General features: G+C 42.5%; 1 protein-coding gene across 1 annotated transcript in view; it reads right to left on the bottom strand.

Annotated features, from left to right (window-relative positions):
* LOC142075431 (lipoxygenase homology domain-containing protein 1-like) overlaps window positions 1-20,303 on the bottom strand; it is a 77,477-nt gene that overhangs the window by 34,063 nt on the left and 23,111 nt on the right. Inside the window, exons 12-18 of the mRNA XM_075136746.1 lie at window positions 18,563-18,725; window positions 15,859-16,013; window positions 14,796-15,005; window positions 13,277-13,400; window positions 8,421-8,629; window positions 3,564-3,749; window positions 676-803 (exon numbers count right to left, since the gene is read on the bottom strand). Coding sequence (XP_074992847.1) covers window positions 676-803; window positions 3,564-3,749; window positions 8,421-8,629; window positions 13,277-13,400; window positions 14,796-15,005; window positions 15,859-16,013; window positions 18,563-18,725 — 1,175 coding nt within the window. The remainder of the gene's footprint in view (window positions 1-675; window positions 804-3,563; window positions 3,750-8,420; window positions 8,630-13,276; window positions 13,401-14,795; window positions 15,006-15,858; window positions 16,014-18,562; window positions 18,726-20,303) is intronic.

The following is a 20,303-nucleotide window of genomic DNA, read 5'->3' on the forward strand; positions in this document are numbered from 1 at the left end:
AGAGAAGCCAGCTCCAGTGCCAAAACCGCCTGGTTACATTAGCGTGGCACCGAGCCCAAGCTAAGAAGCCCACTTCTCAGCAGGGTCCTCAGCTTACCAGCTCAGGCCCTGGCATCCCTCACACCGCTTCTGGACCAAGCTGGCTGACATCTGGCCAGCAAAGTAAACGGGAGGAGAGTCAGCACCTTCCCATCACAGGAACTTCCCAAAGCAGGAATGTGCATCTTGGTTTGTCTTTCTTTGCAGTTACTAATGCATTTCCATTAAATCATATTTACGTTAAATCACTTATTTTTCCACAAACGATGCATTTTGCAGAAATTGCACCTGTGGTTTTCATGCAATGTCCCCAGTTCTTCTTGGAGTTGGTGCAAGACTTCACAATTCATATTTTTGTTCTTAATGCTTATCTCTAAAGCCACTGAGGAACAGGTTAAACAAAACTTCTACAAATGACAAAGGATGGTTTCCCTGGCTACACCGTGCTCTCCTTTCCTCTGCTCTGCTAAATACACAATAACATTTACAAGGGGCCCAGTTCCGAATCTGCAAAGTCAATGGGAGTTTATCTGTGTTTCAATGGGAGCATGATCAAAGCCCCAAGTGCTTCTTAACTTGACACCAGAATCTGTTATCACTCCACTTCTAACCATAAAAATGACAAAGTTACTGTACCTGTCTCCATTCTTTTCCAGCTGCATCTCCTCAGTGTTCCCGTTGGATCCAAAGACAGTCATGAAGATACTGGCGTCGGTACCGCCGCTTTCGATGTCTCCAGTCACAACCGTGACTTCGTAGAGGATCTGGTGAGGATTTGAAACAATCAGAAGGTCTCATTCAAACAGCTGTCCTTAACCCACGCAAAAGCCTGGGCAAAAGGCTAGACAGGCTCTGCAGATCTGCTCCTTTGCCAGAAATCATTACAACATGGCTTCTTGGTTTCTCTCCGCACTGTGGTTCCCAGAGGCAAAGTTAAAGATTGAAACTTGCTACTGGACCTTACCCTTTGCTTCATCTATGACTTTTTCTGCAGATTTTCTCAGCCTAGATCGACTCAGAGAGAGACAGATTCATTATGACGGACACATGCTTGGGGAATGATGAAGACCTGGTAAACTGTTTCCCCATGGGAGTCACAACCCTCACGTCAGTGTGTGGGTCTCCAGCCCTCTGCCACTAGCATCTCCTCCTGACCACCTCCCAGCACTCCAGACCCCTGTACAGCACCAAACTTTTGCCATTTTTAGAAAACAGCTCCCAAACACACAATTGTTTCTTTCCCTTGACTGCAAAACATTTCCCCCAAGTGTTTGGTGTCCATCTGGGCAACATTTAGTCCAACATCACCAATAGTTTTGAAGTCTATACATCCAAACGTTCTCTACAGCAGAAAAATGCAGCTACCCTATCTCCCAATGCGACGCACACTGCTACATCGAACGCAGTGTTCCCAGATCTCGTACTTTAAAGGTATGCCAAGTTTGAAAACATGTTTTGCATCATTTTCACCTTATTAGCCTAACTTTGTTCTTTTCTCCTGACATGTGAATAATAAGATTCAGAATAAAATATTTCAAAAGCATGCAAGTCCCAGTGGCTGTCAGTGGCATTAAGACTTTTAGGCCACGTAGATGCTTTCAAGATCGTACCTATGATAACAAGACCTCTGGATTTAAGAGGTGGAAGTATTTCAAGAAACAGCCCCAACAAAACATATTTCAAATAGAGCACTGCTAGGCAAGTTTTATTGGCCTGAATTGTGATTGCCGCATAAATAAACAGTGCAAAGGAATAACATCATAAAAAAATTTTCATGTTCGTTCAGTCTTGAGTAACCTGTCCATCACATATTCATCCACACACATTTTAAATCATAGCAAAACATCATATTTGCTATACGTAGGAGAAGAAAAACTCTTTTACCAATGCATTAAGGTTTTTAATGACTGTAGTGGACATAGACTAGTTTCGCTATGTATGGGAAGGCAAATACTCCATTTGAAGCACAAAGAGGGAATATCAAGCCAAGAAGAAAATTAAATTGAAATGGGCACGTATGATTGTGCAAGAGTCAAGCAAAAGCAAAACAAAAAAACGTTAACTTTCCCAAAGACATTAAACGTATTAGTCGACTTTGAACTTTAAAAAAAAAATTAAACTCAGTTTCTAACTACAGCTATTTATGAGGGAACAGTCCCAAATTCCCTCAACTAGGAGACTGATCAGAAAGTCAAATGCATACTTCTGATTTCATGTCTCAAGCATCTCCTCTGATTTCCTTCAAACCTTTCAGCAAGTTTCTGGCCCAACATCATAGAAAAAAATTTAGTTAGATGTGTCTATTTTTGGCATGCTTATGAAAATAAATATTCAGAATTGGGTTTTTAAAGGAAGACTGAACATAAGTCTTCATTAACATCCACTTCAATCTACGGGCAAACCATCAGCTCACCGATAGGAGTTTGGAAACCTTATCCAGGAGGTTAAACAACTGATGGGAAGTTTTAAAGAGATTAGGTTTTAACCTTGACATTCAGTCAGTCATTTTAACCTTGGCATTCAGGAAGGATTTTTTCCCTCTTAGGTGAATTCTACCACTGAAACCTGCATTGAGTTGTTGAATCCTTCAGAGATGCTAAAAATGTTATCATGCTTTCGTGTGTCTGGGGAACAAGAAAGATTTCAGGAGAATATCTTTAGCTTGGGAATCAAGAGCAGCATAAAGAAAAATTAATGTACTATGAAAGTGTAACCTCACTGTAAATAGAAACACATCTATAGAGATTTTAAATTGCCATACAAGTATTAAAACAGTATTATTGTCCCATTCATCCAGACTGTTATTTCTGTTATAAATCTTACAACAAAAATCAGCATAGCTCAGCTTTCCAATTTGTAGTTGGTTGAAATATGGCATAGCACACATTACTTCAAATTTCATATATATGGATGAAGAGACTATATAGTTTTTTCCTTGCTTATTAAACTTTAATCAGTTATTCATTTCAAAGATCAAGCTTACAAATGTCTCCATGTTTCAACAACTTCCAATTCTTATTAGTTTCTAACTGAATTCCGTTTCCCTATCCTGTGTTAGAAAAGCTGATATGTAGCCACACTATGCAGAGATTAAAATCCCTCCACTACTCTAAATTGATGAGTTGGAAGTATCTGCTCAAACAAAACACGATGGAGTTAGATTGCACCAAGGTGTTCACCTTGCAGCTGCCCCCAGTCTATGGTACCAGGTGATGCAGTGGGGGCTCCAGGTGTGGTGACAACATGAGGACATGCTGCTGAACTGTGTCCTACCTGCTCTGCCCTACCCTGTCCTTCTGCCCATGCCATGACTGCATCTAGCCAGCATTACTGAACAGGGCTCTATGTGGTAATGATGCTAAACCATTCCTAAAGATTTTGCTAAAGAAATAACAAAGAAAACCCCTGCAAATAAAAGGCTCAAACCACAGGCAGAAGTCAAAGTACAAGAACTGCTGACACACAACCTATATCAGCACAGGTCCATGCAACAGCTAAAGATACAGGATGAGCCCAGAGCCTACCTTGAGGCCAATGTTAACACAGTCTGCATCCAGGATATTGAGGATTCGTGAGGTGAGTCCATCACCTTTGTCTCTGGCCAGCCAGCACTTACAGACAAAGTTATACATGACGCCTTTGGTGGGCACAACGATGGTAAGCTCTTCCACCAGCCAGCAGCTCTCAGGGGTAGCACCATCGTGGCCCACCTGTGAGAATCAGTGAGAAAACACCTGCTGGTTAAAGGGGATTTCTCTGGAGGAGAGACCCGGATTGGGTGTTTTAAACAGTGATGAAGGACTCAGAGTGTTGACTATATAAAGCATCACACAAACCACTTCCACAGTGGAATGGAGCGAGCTGTGAAATTGTTCGTGCCGTTGCTGCCCAACAGGCAAGACATCAGTGTACATGGTAGCTGATGTAGGCAAGAAAGCTCAGGTCATCTCCTGCTGAGCATGAGGGAAGGCAGGACACTGCCAGTCCTAAAAGTAAGCAAGGGGAACATGAAATAGGTAGACTGCACTGACCTACGTGAAAACATGTCCACTCTCTTGCTACTCTACCCCTGCTCCATTGACTTCTACCTGCTCGTTTGCTGATTTCTGCAGACCCATTTCTCCATCTTTCCCAGCCTTTCCACTGCTGTTGCAACACTCAGACGTGACTATCCAAAGCTTCATAGCCAAGTTGAAAGACGCAGCTAGGCAAACACCCACATGCATTATTCAAGCTCTCCTTCCCTCACAAATCCATGTCTAAGTCAACTATATGTATCAGGCTGTTTCTCTTCTTCCCATCCTTAAACTGCAAAAGCTCTGTGTTTGTGTAGGAGCCAACAGATGGAGCTTACATCTGTAGCTGGTTGATTTTCAAGGATCACCTCCTCCAAGCTCAAGAATGGTGCACCCTGAAGAGCAGGAAGTCACACAAGACTGGCAGGAAGCCTCCCTGGATGAACAAGGGGCTCCTGATAAAACTTAAATTGAAAAAGGAAGAATACTAGAGGTCGCAGCAGGGACAGGGGACCTGGAGAAATACCCAGGTATGCAGGGATGAGGCTAGGAAAGCCAAAGCCCACCTGGAGCTGAGTCTGGCCATGAAGAACAACAAGCAATGTTCCTATATGTATATCAGCAGCAAAGGGATGCTGATGGTGCAAACTTTTCTAGAAACTGTATGTGTCCTTCTTAAAGACTGTAGGCAATTCATCCCAGGGCAGACTTATAAGCATGATTATGTATCCCAGCTGATGTACGAACCTCAGTCAGCCAGCCATTCCAATGAGCTATACGTACATAAAAAGTTGAATAAAAGAGCTACCTACAGTTCATTATTTTCAGAGTGAGTGTTGTTTGTGTCATTACTAGGAAAATGAGGTCCTTAGCTCTCTCTGTTTTTGTTTTTAAATTATTAGGATATTTAGGGTTGCTCAGCAAATAATTTTTAATAACAGGTTCATCTAGGATGATATATCTGTCGTATCTTTTTTTCCCCTCAAACAAGTGATCTTTTTTATCTGTCTCAGCCATCACTGCTATTAGGAGTATTATTACTATACTAATGTCTGTGCAGCTGCAGAAAATTAGAGTTAACCACTAGGGAAATTCAAGTCTACAATAGATGCATTAATTCTCAGATTCCTGGGGTGTGAGGTGGATGGAATCATACTTGCCTTCCCATTCCCTCTCTGCCAGTTTGGCTGCCCTTCTCCAAACCCAAAGCTCCTCTGAGAGTCTGCACGCAGCCTCTCGAGACCTGTTGCAGGATGGTGCAGATGAGGCGGCGGGGAAAGTTCAGGGCAATGGTGAAGCAGGGACAGAGCAGCCGGAGGGAAAACCCCAATGAACTTATTAAAGACTGCTGCTCTTTTGGGTTCATTACAGCCACCTCCTAAAGCATCATTCCAAGACATGGCTAGGTACCAGATTTTCACAGCAATCTTCAACTCCTTTGGTATCAGTGACTGGCCAGAAGAAAGCATCCTGCACATCCAACTGCCTTGAAGAACCTGCTCACAAGCAGATTTCCAAGGGCTCCAAGAACAATGTTATAAAGTCTGGGACAAACACATCCAGTGCTGAGTCTTCCTTATGGCTGGTCTTTTAGAGCAGAGCACTGGGATTTGTCTTTCAATTCCAAGCAAATCTTTAGATCGACCATGCCAATACAGTGAAGGATCCAAAGCCATGGCCACACCAGCAGCGTAGCCTGGACGTGCATGCCAACATCATGACAAGTTTTTGGGCTGAGATGTTTGAACTAAGTTAGAATGACAGAATTGCAAAGGCAGCTAGTTCCTTGGGCTGTTTGAAAATCTTTGTAACTCATTCCCATTGTCCTTGAGGGACTGCTAAGTACTTCACATCACCAAGATTAAGATGCACAATTTGCACTGGGCAGCTCACAATGACATTGAAACCAAATGCAACAGCAGGGGAAAATGGGAGAGAATTTCAGTGGTAGGTAGAAGGAAAAGATGCCAAAAAATGGTATTTCTTATTTATTCTGGAAGGTGCAGAGAATATTAGAGAGACCTGAGGGTCTTCAGGATCAAGTCCCTAGTCAGCGAGGGACTGGACTTGCAACACTTTACACTCCATCACACTTAACTCTGTGCTTGCGATGGAGAAAGGCTCTGAACCAGAAGTGGTTTAGAAATGCAGACCGATATGGGACTCTTCTGATCATACCTGTGTCTCTCTGCAGCAACAGCAATCTAGGAATAGAGATACTTTCATTCATTAGAAGAAGAAATATTAAAATTTGTTTTAAGAACACAGTATAAAATACCTATGCCCAATAATTTGTATTATTTATTTTCATGTCAGTGTGTCTATTAAAGTACACCAGTAGTAAATACTATATCTGTAGGCTTACAAGACAGGTATAAATGGGTCCCTTTAAAATTACTTCATGTTCCACTGTTTATGCTTTCAGTATAGTATACTTGCAGCAGGACAATAATACCAAAGTAAAAGTAGCATCACGCTGCAAATCTTACGATCCTACTAAATCCTGCAGTCTGCTGCCCGGGTTATACAGAGGGTTTCTGGAAACTTAATCCCCATGCTATGCTATTTTCACATGGTAACTCATATTCAGAACTTCTTGCCTTCTTCCAGAAGCAGCCAAATGCCAAATCTGAGAACGAACTGTTCCTCACTTTTCCCAAGTAGATAACTAGCAATTTTCTGCAATGTCCCTGAACACTGCAATTTTCTATGAGGAAAATATGGACTGATTCCATGGCAACCACGGCAGACTGGCACATCAATGTCATCACTGGGACATGGATCAACAAGAAGACATCTTCCAAGCAGAGAGCACTGCATGAAGGAAGGCAGAAGGCCAGGAGCAGATGGCTCCTCCAGCCACGAGCTGGGGGATCACAAACTAAAAGGGAAAAATGAGCAAGAGCTGAGGCAGCAGACTGGCGAGATTACTGAGAACAGGGGTGAAAGAGTGCAGAAGAACATCACCCAGCTTGAAAGCTGTATGTTATTTCTTTTTCTAACTCTCTGCGTTTCATTTGCAACCTTTTCTCTTCTTTCCCATTTGTAACCCTTTTCAAATTATTGCTTTTCCTTGCTTCCCTCTGTTTCCAAGTGTCTGCTCCTACTTTCTCCTATTCTCTGCCCCTTCCTCACCCTACTCACTGTCTTTTTTCCAGCACCCCTTTCTATTTCTGTCTTCATCCAGCTTTTTCTGTCTCTCTGACACTGAGGGGTTTTACTGGTTTTTTCCTCCCCCTCTGGCCCAGCCCATGGCTGTTCCCACGTGCACTCTCTGGAAGAGAAGGATTTATGTACTTGCTTCTCCTTCAAAGTTTGACCTAGAGATGGCTAGATAGAAAGTGCCACTAATACTCATAATAACCAGGCACTTGGAGCGCATTAAGAAAATGGCTTGATAATAAACTCAAATCTAGTACGGAGACTTCTCAAGGTGTCAGAATCCATTGCTTGGGTGAAAGCTAATGGGAGGGCTTCAGTCTATCAGCTGCTACAACAGGACGTACAACTGTAAAGATTTTTTAATTAGTTAGGATTTCTCTCTTTATGTTTTTTTCACTCATCTCCCTCCAAATACACAAGCACGCCCATCAGCAGGTAGGTTTACTGCAACACAGGGCATGGGGTAAAAATAAAATTAAACAGGCTCTTGAAGTCCTGAGTTGCTGTGGGTTTCAGCACTCGGGGGGCTGGAGCAGGCTTTCAGGAGATGGAACTGCCATATGAAACAAGAATGATGTACACAAACACGCTGGAAGATTCATGTGAAGTTTAAGCTCAATGATGGAAAGTCTATGCAAATTCTGTCTCCCTGAGCCACAGCAGAAAATATGGCTCCTGTACCAAAATCTATTTGTGCACGTTACTTTTGAACAATGATTAATTTTCTTCTCTAAGCCGGGGTCCTCCAAGCTGTGAAAACAATTTTCATGTTTAGCTAGAAAATTATACAAGATGTGTTTCTCACTGCAGGCACAATTTATGAAACGCAACTGGAAGTAGTGTAAAAATCAACTAAGAAAAAGCCTGATGGAGGACTGCATCCTGCGAACCTTCACTGCATCTGTCAATGACAAGGCTTGACTAGGAAAAAACGGTGCCAGAGACGGGACAAAACTGGGACATGTTACAACTTCCTTATAATTCAAAATTATCTTCTGCCTCCCAAGGATCTTGGTTTTGTGAGATGTAAAGCATACTTATTTTCAGGTTCAGACACATGTGAAATCTCATTAGCACATTCCTGTTTACATTCCTTTTAGACCCAAGTGCCTTTTCTTTACTGCTAAGAATAACAGGAACACGTGCTTTCTTTGGCCACGTATTTCATATGCCTCCAGTACTCGCGCTGCGTTCACAAAGTACCTCCACTTTTTTGATCTCCCCAACATCTAGGCCCCAAACAGAGAATTTCTCTACAGAGCCGTCTGCAAACTCGTCTTTTCCTTCTGGGAGATCCAGCCACAGCCTCTCCGTCTGCACTTTCTGAGGACCCATGATGATGATGTACACTCGGCTGTCAGTGCTGGAGTCATATTCTGTGCCCGTCGTGACAGTGATGTGGTACGGGATCACTGCAACAAATAGAGGTTTAGTCATCAGAAAACCCACACGCATACGCATTTACACGAGATTTCAGAAAACCAGGGACTCATCCCATCAGAGGGAGCAGTTGTGCACGCTAAGTAGGTTCACATCCCATCGAACTCATTCGGAGAAGGGATAACACCATGCTGCGTTGGGTTACAAGTGTGCCTAGGAGACTACTTTCCCATACACGCTTGAGACTGAATTCTGTAAGGGTTAATTTCCCCAGACAACCCTACTGGCTGCAAGGAGCTTATAAGTCCAGATTTCTCCCTAACAGATGACAGAACAGCAAAGGGCTTGAACCGTTATTTACACCAAGAGACCTTCCTGAAGATGGGCCTGAGCACCTAAATCTTAAATAGGCTATTAGACCGAAACAATCTTATGCTCTCCGTTCAATAAAGGCAAATAAATCTATGCTGACTCCAAGGTAAACCATCGCTGACTGAATGTCCCAGTACAACTGCAAATGTTCTCCTTTGTGCTTCATTCAAGGATTGCTGTGATCTATGGGGCAGCTCAGGGTTCCAGCATCCCTTTGCAAATCCAGGCAGACTATGAATAATCCTTGTATTAAAGTAGGTCACTCAATAACTTTATACATTGAGTAATAATATTGGTTAGGGGAAAAACCTTCAGGCCAAGGCTTGGGACTTAGCAGGTTTTTCTGTGGTTTTCAGAAATTTCAGTTCGGGTGTTAAAAGGGAGGAAGTGCCAGACTGCTTTTCAAGTGCTTTCCAAAAGCTCATTTGGGTAAGCCGAGCGGGCGGTGCAGAATTAGATGCTGAATACTCATTTGATTTCTCAGAACATTCATGCAGGGCTGTTCAAACCATTCTGACAAGACTCAGAGCTCTGAAACTTGCCTTGTCACAGGCTCGAAACTCAGCCTGGCTTCATCATCATTTTTTCGATTTTAAAAAAAAAGGTTTATAAACCTTGACAAAAAACTTGGTTGGCTTTCAAATCATCCGGGATTGACATTTAATTTTGCTTTATGATGACTAACAACATTTTTGGGATGGGGGTTGTACTAGAAACTCCCATGAAGCTCAGAATATGTGTGCAATATCAGGGAAGGCATGAATTCATGCTGACCAAATCTGTTCTTACCTCTGAACAGAGTAGAACCCAAAGAGATTCATTCAGCCCCAGTTTGGGGGTTTTGTGTACCAACACAAAATGAACTGATGATTAGGCAAGACTTATTCTCCCCTTTATGGTGTCATTTACATTTCAGTGTGCACATCAGCATAATGATATGCAATGCATTCTTCACAAAATAACCATTGGAGCTGCTGGTATTAACAGGAGAAAGGCAAGACAGATTTTATAAGAATATGTGGAGGGGTCATGTGTAGGGACAAAATTTTCTGTTATACAGTTTTTACCCTGTTCTCCTGTGACAAAGTTCACAGAACTACCAGCATTTCCAACTGATGTTGGAAAAAGCATCCTCAAGCCAAAGTACTTGAAACACCTATATAAAAAATGAGAACTATGAGAAATTGTTATCATTTCCCGCTTTAAATAATGGATTCAGAGACATATAGTAGATTTCTACCAGAGAGCAGGAAACACTGTTTGCTGTTCTTTCCTTTAAAAACTAGAAAAGTGATCCTTTAATTTGTTTATCTGCCCTCTCCATTGTCTCCCTCTTTCTCTGGGACTCCATCATTCTACTTCTTCAAACATGGGAGAATGCAAAACCTGAGGTACAAGGCCACAGCAGGACACCACAGGTGCTCCAGCCCATCTCCCCTTGCCCCCAGCTTCCTTGAGTCTCTGCCCAGAGTTCAGGCTGTTGGAGGGCGCGTGTCGCCCTCACAGGGGGTTGGGTTTCATTAGGGATGTAGACCACACCATCTCCAGCACTGCCTTCTAGCATGGAGCAGGGTTCCCGGTTCAGGCTCAAGCAGATTCCTAGTCAACAGGACCTTTCTCTGTGCTCCATCCTCACATCACCTCCTGCTCCTCAAAGGTATTCACCATGTTGAGCATGAGAGAGTCAAAACTGGATTGCTCAAATTGTCACTCCTTTTCCCAGGCAACTCCCAATACCACTTCCCCTAATCAAGTAATTAACAGCTGGCTTTTTATCCAGCTCAGGAGGTGGCTGTCTGTCTCACACAGTCCATCTTATCTGACATTCCTTCAAGATGCAGTTTCCTTAATAAGGTCATGTCACTGCAACAGAGATAGTGGTGATGACAAGCTCCAGGACTCAGAGAAGAAAGACCACCCTGGCACAATGGGGATGATGGGAACTATCCTAGCTCTGCTGGAGATGGGTTCTCATGGGAGATGCTGATGTTTTACTCATTATTTGTGAAACTACATGGAATGCCAGCGTGGCAGATGTTATCCATTGTCTCACCACAGAAGTAATATCAGAAGGAACATGGGAATCGCTTATTTTTCGTTTGAGCACAATATGGGATTATAAAAGAAGGGTTGCCCCAAGACACATGGGTTGTAGACCAGGTTAAGCAATGTGCAGCATTATGTCGGCTTCACAGCTTAAAGGCTTGGGACATGCAACCCAGGTACCATATTACAACAAGCTACTAGGAATCAGCTGAGCTGCAGTAACCATTTGTGTGAGTTCTCTTGGACCATGTCAGTGAAACCTATCTTAAACTCCTAAGCCAAATGACATCATTTTACACTTGGCTTACCATGGAAGTTTAAGGTAAGTTGAATTATTTTGCACTTGCTGTGGACTAAGAGCCCATATACAGACAGTAACGGTGACTCAACTGCTGCCCAGTTACTTGTTACTACACTACGCAGGATCTTAACTATGCACCTAAAATCTTAATCTAAAGCTAAAAGACCCGATACAGAATGACAACAAACCGTAGGTGCAATGGACGACAGTGAACTGTAGGTGCAATTTAGATGAAAAGTCAATGGCCTGCAACACAGAGGTAGTTAATCAAAAGGTACATAAATACAGAGAAAAAAAGCCTGTGTGGTAATGAAGTTATAAAGAAATAGCGATGGACTGGGGAAGTTTTCCCCAGAGGTTAACATCAGCTGGTGGACACTGATCTTCCAGGCTTCCTTCACAGCCAGGACAGAAATAAAACCTGCGCAACTTTCCCACTTTGTATCAGAGGCAGCCAAGGAAGACGAGCCTCCCTGCATGAAAGCTGGCCTTTGCACAGTCCAGCATATTTCACTTTCTATAAGTTGCAATCCGGAAACAAATTTTTCTTTTATATTCAGCTTTGCTTTGTCTCAGGAACCATAGCCTAAAGATGAAAATCTACACTAGAGCTATCAACTGTTTCCATCAGGTATTTGAGCAGGAACCTCAGTCCAGTGTTCATGGACTCCCTGTCTTTCAGTGACAGCGTTTGCAGACCCTCCTCCTCTGCCCAATTATAAGACAATCCACCTTCTAGAAAAGAACAAACTCGCCTGAGCACTCCCAGTCAAAGTTTGTTTTCTGAGAGCCGAGAAACTTACCTGTGCTCTTGCTGAGCTTCCCGTATCCCACTCCCCTCCCAACCCAACACCTTACAGTGTTGTAAGGAAAAAACCTGAAGGGTTCTAAAATAAATCACATTTAAATTCATATTAAACAAACATCCTCGGTGATGAGGCACTACTAGCCTGATCATGAAAAGGGGAGATGGCTTAAACGTGGCAAATAATGTCTCAAGAAATTCAAAGCCGCCTTTGGTAATTCAGATCTAATATGCTACATGAAACATCATCTTGAGTAGGTCAAAGAGATATAGAAGGAAAAAAAAAGCTGATATCAGCAACAAGAGCTACTTTAAGGAATCACGTGGAAAAGAGCCTCTGATAGTCCAAGGGAGGCTCTTTCGGTGATAACGTCTAACTTGCCTACTGTCCCTCTCACTGCAAAGAGCTTTGGATCCTTTGAAAGACACTTCAGACAAAATTATACAAAACTAGCATTAATTCTTCCCTTAACTCTATCAGACCCCGCTGTTCAGAGGGTAGTGCCACTTCTCCCCACCTCTGAAGTGCTGTCTGCAATGAAGTTGATGGTGGAGGAGGAGGAAGAGGGAGAATGATTCGTCAGGTCAGTGAGTTTCTTTCTGAAGAGGCCCTGTGGATGTTGTTGACTAGCCCCTTTTCCCCATTTGGTGGTGTGGATGGATTCACCTAACTTTGGGCATCTAAGGGACATAATTTGTTACTGCAGTTGCCCGTAGAGGTCCCCTGTGCCTTTTAGCTCACGGTGACAGAAAACAGCGTACCCTTGAATAACCACCTACCTAATGATATTGTCACACTGTCCAACACACCGCACTGTTTGGAGAACTTATATCTCCTGGCAATGGAGAAGTTAATTCTGACAAGTTACAGCATCACAAATTTCCACAGGAGAGAAAGAAGAGCGTTGGAAACACTGACGTTCCTGTGAACTTCATGGCTTATTGCACTGTTAGGGTCAGAGAGGAATAAGAAAAGCAGCAAACACAGAAACACAGCACTGATCCAGCCTTTCCCAAAGCAGTCACAACACAAGGTGCAGAGAAACAATTTGCTGTTCTGCCTCTCCTTGCTCTTCACCAGGACGAACGCAACCTCTCAAGCACTGAAAGCCAAGAACGCATGCATGCATGCAATCAAACACGGAGCTTGCTCACGTGCTCCTTCTTCTGCTGCCTTGACCAAGCTGGATTTTTTCTTCTCCTTCAGGTTGGCATTGCTATCCTGACTCGACAGGCTGAGAGAGGAGCCATCCAGGCTGTTTCGCTCGCCGTCATAGCTCTAGTTGGAAGGCATGTACGGGAGGGTAATGAGGTTGAGTGCTCAAGTGTTGTCAGCTGTTCCCTTGTGCCTCCAAGAACAACATGAGAAGAAATCCCTGTAGTTCCCCAGGTAGCTTTTTGCTCAGTGTAGCTTAAATAAATGTGACTTGTAATTTACTGCGGGTCATTCATTTACTTCGTTGGTAACCTTGACAGGCCATTTTGGATGTGTGTTATAATAAAAGAAAATATAACGGACCTACCAGACTTTAATGGTGTGTTGTGACTTTTCTCTGCTACCTGTGTGAGCAATAGCCACAGAAAATTCAGATGGATGGAATGGTACCGGATTTGCTTATCAGGACACACACTCTGGTGTCAGACTAATTTACCTGGTACAGCTCAAAGAGCATAAGAGGGAGAGTACTGCAAAGTTGAATGATACGAAACGTCTATTGTATTTGAAGAGTTACTGCAGATGCGTTCATTGTCCGATAAATGTGAGGTTCTTACCACACAGTCACATAATTAAAAAAAAAAAGTGATTAGTTTTCCCTCATTATGAATTAATATGAGCAACGGGGTAAGTGTGACCACAAGAATTCATAGCATTGTCTGTTGCAATTTTATGAGGGAGCATACGGCAATACTCATCCATGGTTTAACTCTTCCTACATCCATTCTGTATGTACTCAGGATGAGTCTGGCACAATTTAATTGATGATAATTTTAGTGGTAACTGTCAATTAAAATGTCACTGTATTTTGCAAAGTGGACTCCTTAAATACAATCAGCTGCTTTATTATGCCTTACTGTATAGAAACAAGAGAGGTCTATTAATCTTGTTTGCTAATTTTAATTAGTGTATGTACCTCAAATTCCAATTAGCTATATTAGCCTGATAAAGCAACAGAGAACTTGCAAGTAGAAAGGGCATTTCACTAACAACCGTTCAGTGCTTTGAGCGGTAGCAAAGAAACTAGATTTTTTATTTTTCGCATTGGCAGAAGAAGTTGCTGAAATGTTAAACCCATCCAGTCCCATGAGGATGAAGTCAAAGGACCCAATATTTTGGCCTGAGGACTTTGAATAGTGAGCCCCATAACTAACTTTATGAGCACAGCAAGGAAAGCAGCAGGGAAATATACTCATCGGCAATGTACTTTGACTCTCAGCTGAAAAGTTTCACTTAGACTCCTTGATTTTTCTGTTGAAATTGCAAATTACAGAGCCAGTGATACTGGGCTGAGAGTGGCCGTACTTTCAGCACTTGTCTGAAAATCACAAATTCATTTTGGACACCTAAAAAACATAAGTTCCTAATGATCTGTCTCGGACTTCAACCAGATATTCAATCATTTTATTTTTGTTAGTAGCTGTGGGTTAGGATCACAGCTTTGAGCCATAACCGTACCTGCTCATAAAGCGTACGCTCTGTCTTTTTGTCCTCTTTCTTCTTAGAGAGCCAGCGTTCACACAGGAAAACGAATGATTCCTCTGTGGTCTCATCCAGGATCTCTACTTTTTCCAGGAACCAGTCAGGACTGAACATGCTATTGTCATGACGAATTTTGATCTTGTACAAAATGCCAAGGTCCACAGCCTGTATAGTAAACGTATCCTCCTGCAGAGTGTTCAATAGCAGTTGCTTCTGTTAACGAGCTCTCAACAGGTCATCTACCGGACAAAAGCAAACGAAGACTACAGAGCACAATATGTGTTTAAATTCCATCTCACGTGACGGTGTTTGGTTAAAAGCTTTGCAGCAGTCTATAGAGGCACCTCTGTATGCTAAAACTGTTCTGCAGGGAAGCGTTTTGAAGCCTGCTTCTGCTATGATGGAAGCTGCACAAAATGTCACTTTTATAACCAATTACAATATTGAATTCCTGGAATTTGACATCCTGATTTTTAAGTCTAAGTAGGACTTCTCTTTCTAATCCAGTTAGATTTGTATCGACAATCCAGATAAGACAATCTTTGCCATCATTAGATCTGAGTATCTCCATATAAGGCTGTGAATATCACTCGTGAACTGACCACAGAGTACCACTTTTGGAGTTATTTTGTCAAACACAGCCACAGTTTAGGTCCCATCAATTTATCATGCTCTGAGGTCAATTACAATGTATACTATGTACGTGCAAAGCAGTTGCACAGAGGCTATGGGAATGAGAGACCTCGGGTTTTGTGTGCTCTCAAATCTGCAGCTAACCATTCAAGCCAGTTTGTAGGGACCAAGCTCATAATTTGTCTATCAGTGACTTCACAGAAACATCTACCCATTTGCTGCAGTGCCTGTCAGTCATAATACCCAGCTGACAATCCATATAAAGCATTTTAAGAGGTAATGAACATGGTAAAAGGAATCAATCAATTCATCCCTCATAGGAAAACTCATCCTATAAAGACAGTCATGGACTTGTTCGGTTCAAGACTGTGAAATAGAAAATGTTATTAACCCATTGCATTTGTACCTGTCCTCTTTCAAACTTGTTGAAGTTCGTTTCAGATTTGCTGAGTTTTCTCTCTCCTGTGTCCCCCAGATCTCCGTAGATATTTAGGAAAACATTAGCATCTGTCCCAGCACTATAGATATCTCCAGTGAACACGCTAATCTTGTACGTGTGAACTGCAGAAAGAAATGGAGACGTGATTACTGGCCAGGTGAATTATCAAGGTCTACCTTAGATACTGAATTTACCTAAGAAAATGGTCCCAAAACTTTCTGCTCATCACTCAGTTCTTGGAGGTTTAAAATCCCGTATGTTTTATCCTTCCAGGCTTCTGATAATGATCCAAAGGTTGGGGAATCACTGGGCTGAAATTTGCTGACTTTCCTTTTTCTCATCTAATCAATGCCTGTGTATTGCTTTGATCACATAAAAATGCAAAGAATCATTATGGTTATTACTGGATGCGAAGTCGATAGAGGTGAGGGAACTCGGCACCTTTTCATACCGAGGCTCAAGGGACCTACATCTGAGAACAAGTGATTCAGTCTTGTGAATTCTTAATACTCCGTCTTCCATAAACAAACTCCAGGGATTCAGATGTGCAATTACTACCAGAGTTAATGGCATGTATCTCTATAAATTCCCCAAACAGAAAGAGAACAGGTTTCTGGGTCCTTTCGCTGAGACAGTATTTAATTAAGGAAGTGTTGGAGCTTTACTGTTTAAATACCCTTTCTCTTTAGCTTGCTCAATGATGATCCAATAAAACCTCATCAAATCTTTAGTAATGTGCTTTACTAAACCTGTTAAATACTCCTATTTTTATTTTGCTACTCTTTTCCCAATTACACAGGGAAAACAAACAGTTACTGAAAGCATCCTCACCAGGAAAACAATTAGGAACGGTACGAGTCCCTGATTACCCTGGTGGCATACGAGCCTTGGAGAATGCCTCCTTGCAAATCCCAGGGCAATACAAATGAGGAAGAGGCACAAAGTCTTAGTTAGTATTCTTCTTTGTGCATTAACAGCATCAAAGAAAATATCTATGTTGTCTTTTTCTTCTGTACCTAGCTTTCCCAGTAAAACAGGGCCTATTCTGCTTCATAGTCCATGAAAGATTCCCATCGATTTCTCTAAGAAATGGATCATGACCATTATCAGGCTAGGTGCAATGCCAGGTTTTCTGCTTTGCCTCTTCACATTATGTCCGACAGATTTACAGCTTCGTATTTGTGAGACTACTGCTACGTTAGTAATGAAGGAAGAAACGCATGCAGTCTAATTAGTCAATTCATCCCTCTTTGGGTTTTGCTTGCCAGTTCTGGAGACCTTCAGGACTGAAATGCAGTCTCCTATATAAAAGATGATCTTCAGAATACCACAAACTGATTTTCCATTGCTGTCGTTTACACTGCATCAGTGCCCAAGATGTATGAGGACTCATAGAGATGCAGAAGATATAATTCCCATCCCAGACATTTTATATCTAAAGCAGAAGTTCCCAAACTTAGCCCTAGCTCCCAGCCAAAAGAAATCTTCAGCCATCCAAAAATCCTATTCCATAGATCGTAAAACTTGTTTTGAGGCTTTGCCTTTAGAAGGAAAAAATGAGTCACCTAGGTTAGTTAAGACATGGTAACTAATGCAAGGTAAAGCAACAGAAGTTAGTAAGTTAAAGAAAATGCCATGCAGGCATCTAGCAGTCATGCCACTTACTAATTGATATTAAAACTGTCTTTGCCTCCGCAGGAAAAAAATCTCCCATGAACCATCACGTAGTTCCTAACAGGGGAAGAAGTACACCTGTCTCGTCTAAAGGCACAGTGCAAAGGCTCCAGCCTTCCTTACAGCAAGACACCTCTTCCCTTGGCAATGGAAAACGCTTACAATCCATATAAATTCCGCCCTGACAATGATGTATTGTAAATGCAAATCACTCTCAGAAAAAAAAGAAACAGGGAGAGGAATGATTTTCTCTGTTGAATCATCTTGTTGCCAGATGCAAGAACGAAAATGGCAGCTGAATTCAGTTTGCTCTGCTCAGGGTGTAGGAAGGTTCACAACTTCTCTCAAGGGCAGAAGGAGCTCTGGTTGGGAAAAGGAGGTCCTAGAGGAAAAAAAGTTAGGAACAGCTGGGCATAGAGAGAAACAACGAGTTTAGGATGAAACTTCAGTTCTTGTTCTGTTGCTTCAGCTACCAGAAGCTCCAAATGCTGAATGTGAACACTTTATTGTCCTCCCCAGAGGCACTTTAATGAAGTGAGGGTGGCTTCCCAAAGCCAAATTTTTAGAGGGTATCCATACGTGCCTGAAAAGCAGCAGGAAAAACAACTTTGGGAGGAAAGGGGAGCATAAATCACACTGGTAGGGTAGGAGGGAAGGGGCAGAGTGCGCAAGACAGGTGAAGTTGGGCAAACAAGTAAAGATGTTTGCAGAGCCTGGAAGAGAAGGACAAGATGGAGGAAATTTGTTAGCCATCAGAGGAGACATGCAAACTACGCCTGTGTGAAAGGGTGTCTGTGACAGGTTTATAAATGCCCTACAGGAAAATAATGGTATTATTGCACAGAAGTGCTTCAGGTGTAAGAGAGACCAGAGCACAGGAAGGGAAAGAAATGTGAATGGTTGTACCAGCGTTGCATTTGCTTGAACCACACATTCAAATGTTTTGTTCCAAAAAATCATATGAATAGGTCCCTACCTACTCCTAGGGTTATGTTACCTTCTAACGGGTCTTCAACTTCTTCCTCTATCTGCTTGAGTGTCCCGTCCTTCATGAGTTTTTCAGTAAAAATATCAGAGGGTACCAGTTCTCTGACAATCTCACCGTCATCTTCAGATTTTGCAAGCCATCTTTCACATGGAAATGTGACAGTTTCCGAGCCCTGAAGTAAACACGACAGAGAATCTCTTCAAAACAAAGTGAACACGTGTTAGCATTTCCCCTTTGAAAATACTCAGCCATGCAAGCAAGGATTTTCAACTCATGCATGAATGCATGTGTATGTAGATGCAGACCTGAAATAGTACATAGAAACATATTTCCTCCAGAAAGAGGACATCTGAGGGCTCTGAGAAGAAGCACTGAACGTGTGGCAGCAATAGTGTTCCCAATGGCTGCGTGAGACTGGCTGTATGATCCAGTAGATCTCTGCCCTTCCCAGTTTTTGATCTTGCAAATTCCTAATCAGGACTGCACCATTCCTGCTGAAGCCATGTTTTACTGAGACTCTGCAATCCCTCTTCGATCCTTATTCAGGCAGCATTCTCTTTGAAGTCAGTAGGGGTTTTTTTCTGAGTCAATACTTCAAGATTTTGCCCTATAATTCTCTGACTCAAGCTGGTTTCCAGGCAATTCCCATACGTGCATTAAGAGGAGAAAAATAGTGATTTAATTTTTGATCTTTTGTTTTGACTTCACGTTGGTGGAAACAAATATGATTTCTATCATCAAACAAACAAAAACAATAGAACATGTGTTTTCCACTTGGTAAACAAAATCAATCCCAGACCACTCATTAAGAACAGACTCCTGTAAGGCCTCCAAGATGGTAAGAGGCAGGCAGCTTTCTGTGTGCTGGGCACCCCAGGCTATGTCTCCATAAAGAAAGGGGCATGAGCCATCATGCAACTTGCAGAGCCCACAAGTCTGAACAGAAAAAAAAAAAGTTTTAATCTCACAGTAACTAAATAAAGAAAGAAAAATCCGCCCTTTCCTTACTGACAACTTCAGCGTTTCTCTTCTAAGTAACACAGGGGCTTTCTGCTGTTTGCAGTACTCTGTGTGCCACCACTTTCCTGTATAACATACGTATGAATATTTTCCACCTTAATTACTCTCATGTAATTATTTATCAAACCAACAGAGAGTCCTTTCTTTGCTCTTTTAACTATTTAAACACTTGTCCTGGGTTTGGCTGGGATGGAGTTGATTTTCTTCCTATTAACTGGTATAGTGCTGTGTTTTGGATGTAGTGTGAGAATAGTGTTGATAACACACAGATGTTTTGGTTGTTGCTAAGTCATGTTTATGCTAGTCAAGGACTTTTCATCTTCCCATGCCCTGCCAGGTGCACAGGGGGCTGGGAGGGAGCATGGCCAGGACGGCTGGCCCAGCTGACCAATGGGTTATTCCATACCATGTGACGTCATGCTCAGCATGTAAGGCTGGGCAAAGAAGAAGGAAGCGGGGGACGTTCGGGGTGATGGCGTTTGTCTTCCCAAGTACCCGCTACGCGTGATGGAGCCCTGCTTTCCTGGGGATGGCTGAACACCTGCCTGCCGATGGGAAGTGGTGAAGGAATTCCTTGTTTTGCTTTGCTTGCGTGCGCGGCTTTTGCTTTACCCATTAAACTGTCTTTGTCTCAACCCACGAGTTTTCTCACTTTTACCCTTCTGATTCTCTCCCCCATCCCACCCGGGGGGGTGAGCGAGCGGCTGCGTGGTGCTCAGTTGCCGGCTGG

Source organism: Calonectris borealis, chromosome Z, assembly GCF_964195595.1.
Source record: "Calonectris borealis chromosome Z, bCalBor7.hap1.2, whole genome shotgun sequence".
In the NCBI taxonomy this organism is placed as follows: domain Eukaryota; kingdom Metazoa; phylum Chordata; class Aves; order Procellariiformes; family Procellariidae; genus Calonectris; species Calonectris borealis.